This window comes from Sinocyclocheilus grahami, unplaced genomic scaffold (assembly GCF_001515645.1).
Source record: "Sinocyclocheilus grahami isolate Dianchi unplaced genomic scaffold, SAMN03320097.WGS_v1.1 scaffold4322.1, whole genome shotgun sequence".
Taxonomy (NCBI): Eukaryota; Metazoa; Chordata; class Actinopteri; order Cypriniformes; family Cyprinidae; genus Sinocyclocheilus; species Sinocyclocheilus grahami.
In genome coordinates this window covers 9,678-11,864 of record NW_015509285.1, presented here as the reverse complement: position 1 = coordinate 11,864, position 2,187 = coordinate 9,678, and the positions used below count along the sequence as shown (strand labels likewise).

Below are 2,187 nucleotides of genomic sequence, written 5' to 3'. Positions count from 1 at the left end.
CAGCCTTGATGAGCATAAGAGACTTCTTTCAAAAACATTTAAAAAATCTTTCTAACCCCACACTTTTGAACTTTTAGTGTGCACTAATAATATCATGACTATTTGTGCAGATGGAACTGTCGTTCTGAACACCTGCCCCGCAAAGCCTTTGATGCTAGGGGGCGCACAGGGTCACTAGATGAGCTGGAAGAGTTTGCTATGTCATACAGCCCACACGATCATCGGAAAGGTGACTTTCGTGGACCTCAGCGAGACTTTGAAATGGGTCCAAGGTCACGGGACCACCCCACGTCATACCGAGATGGGCCACGGTATTCTCGTGATGATGATGATGACGACTGGTGTCGTCGAGGCTCACCACCTTCCCCACCAAAAAGGCGCAACACTGCCGACAGTGAGCGTTACCTCGCTCGTCAGAGGTCTTATGATGATACCTACCTGAACACTCTGCTGGAGCGCAAGGTTAGGGGCCACGGAGAGCGAGGTGGGAGGGCTGATGATAACAGTGACACACCCTCAAAAGGCAGTTCCAAGAAGAGCAGTGACTGTTACAATAGCAGGTCACCTAGCAACCGCCCCGAGGAGGATGATCCTTTACCTCCGTACTCTGAGAGGGAGGCGGAGAGGTTTAGAACTGAAGAGTATAAAGAGAGGGAACGGTACAGGACTACTGTTCCTGCCATGCGGCCTTTTTCATACACACGTCCGGCCCATATGTTACATGAGCGCAGGGAGGACAGGGACAATCCCAGGAAACTGGTGAGTTACTTATAATCGTCTGCCCTGGTTTCTGTACATTGAAGGGTGGATCAAACTTCCTTCAAGCCTTAAAAGAAGAGACGATTGAGATTCCATTAATATGAAAAATACAGTCTCAAATGGTAAAGAGCAAAATCCTTGAAATCTTGTCAAAAAACATCTCAGCTCACCAACTACAGTATGTATGATTCATTCATGTTTACATTGTCTGAAATTTCGAAGAATCATTAGTTTCAGAAATAATGCTCTTCTCTGACCTGTGCCTTTTGGGTTATGTAAGGTCAGATCCAGATAGCAACATCTCTCAATCCCAATTCCTGCAATAAAGGGCAAAAATTATTTTTAAAATTAAAACTTGTTCTTACAGTTTCAAAATTTAGGGAGCTACTAGACTGAATGGTAAAATTATGATGTTTATTTTGAAGCTACCTTTTTTTATATATATGTTTTATATGTTAGATTGAATTTCCTTTTTCCTCAGTACACATTTTTTTTTTAAATAAATTAATATATTTATTGAGCAAGTATGCATTAAACTGATGTAAAGTAACAGTAAAGACATTTATAATGTTACAAAAGATTTATATTTCAAATAAATGCTGTTTTCTCTAATTATCAAAGAAAAAAATCCAGATTTTTTTTTAATTTTCATAAATATTAAGCAGCACAACTGTGTTAACACTGAAGACTGGAGTAATGGCTCCTGAAAATTCATCCTTGCCCTCACTGGAATAAATTGCATTTTAAAATATATAATATATAACAATTATTTTAAATTGTAATAGCATTTCACAATATTACTGTTTTTACAGTCTTTTTGATCAAATAAATGCAGCCTTGGTGAGCATAAGATCATACTGACCCCAAACTTTTGAACAGCAGTGTACAGTACTATGTCATTTGTTTTCCAAAGAGGGACTCTAAATCATTTTAACTGTACAGTATGTTATTTTTTGTATGCTGAAATGTAAATCCTATTCTTTACAAGAATGTATGTAAATGAAAGTCCGCTTTGAATGATCAAAACGTTGATTTCTCAGGCAGGTTTTGTGAGTTTTTGTTCTGTTAGCCTGAATGTATCATAAATGACATCACTGCAATACACTGACACACTAACAACGCATCTGCAAACGCATCATGCTAATGGGTGTCTAATGTGTGGCTCTTGGTGTTTTTTAACAGACCACTCATCTAAGCAGAGACTCTCTAATTGTGTGACGTCATCAAACTGAGCTGCCATCATACTAATAACATCACCATCCAGCTGAAGAGAAATGCCCCAGACACTAAGCATCAATCTGTCAGAAAGACACATTTTATGCACGAAAATCTGACATGAAGAGCTTGGGAACTTTTGCTGGTCAAGGGCAAGAACGTATTGTGTGTCTGTTTTTATTTTATATATTGATTTGTGTCTATATGTCAAAA

General features: G+C 38.7%; 1 protein-coding gene across 2 annotated transcripts in view; it reads left to right on the top strand.

Annotated features, from left to right (window-relative positions):
• Window positions 1–2,181, top strand: part of LOC107576780 (immunoglobulin-like domain-containing receptor 2) — a 6,205-nt gene extending 4,024 nt beyond the window's left edge. For both annotated transcript variants that reach the window (XM_016262912.1, XM_016262911.1), the window contains 2 exons: window positions 111–759; window positions 1,942–2,181. In XM_016262912.1, coding sequence (XP_016118398.1) covers window positions 111–759; window positions 1,942–1,977 — 685 coding nt within the window. In that variant the 3' untranslated portion in view covers window positions 1,978–2,181. The remainder of the gene's footprint in view (window positions 1–110; window positions 760–1,941) is intronic.
• Window positions 2,182–2,187: the final 6 nt, after the last annotated feature.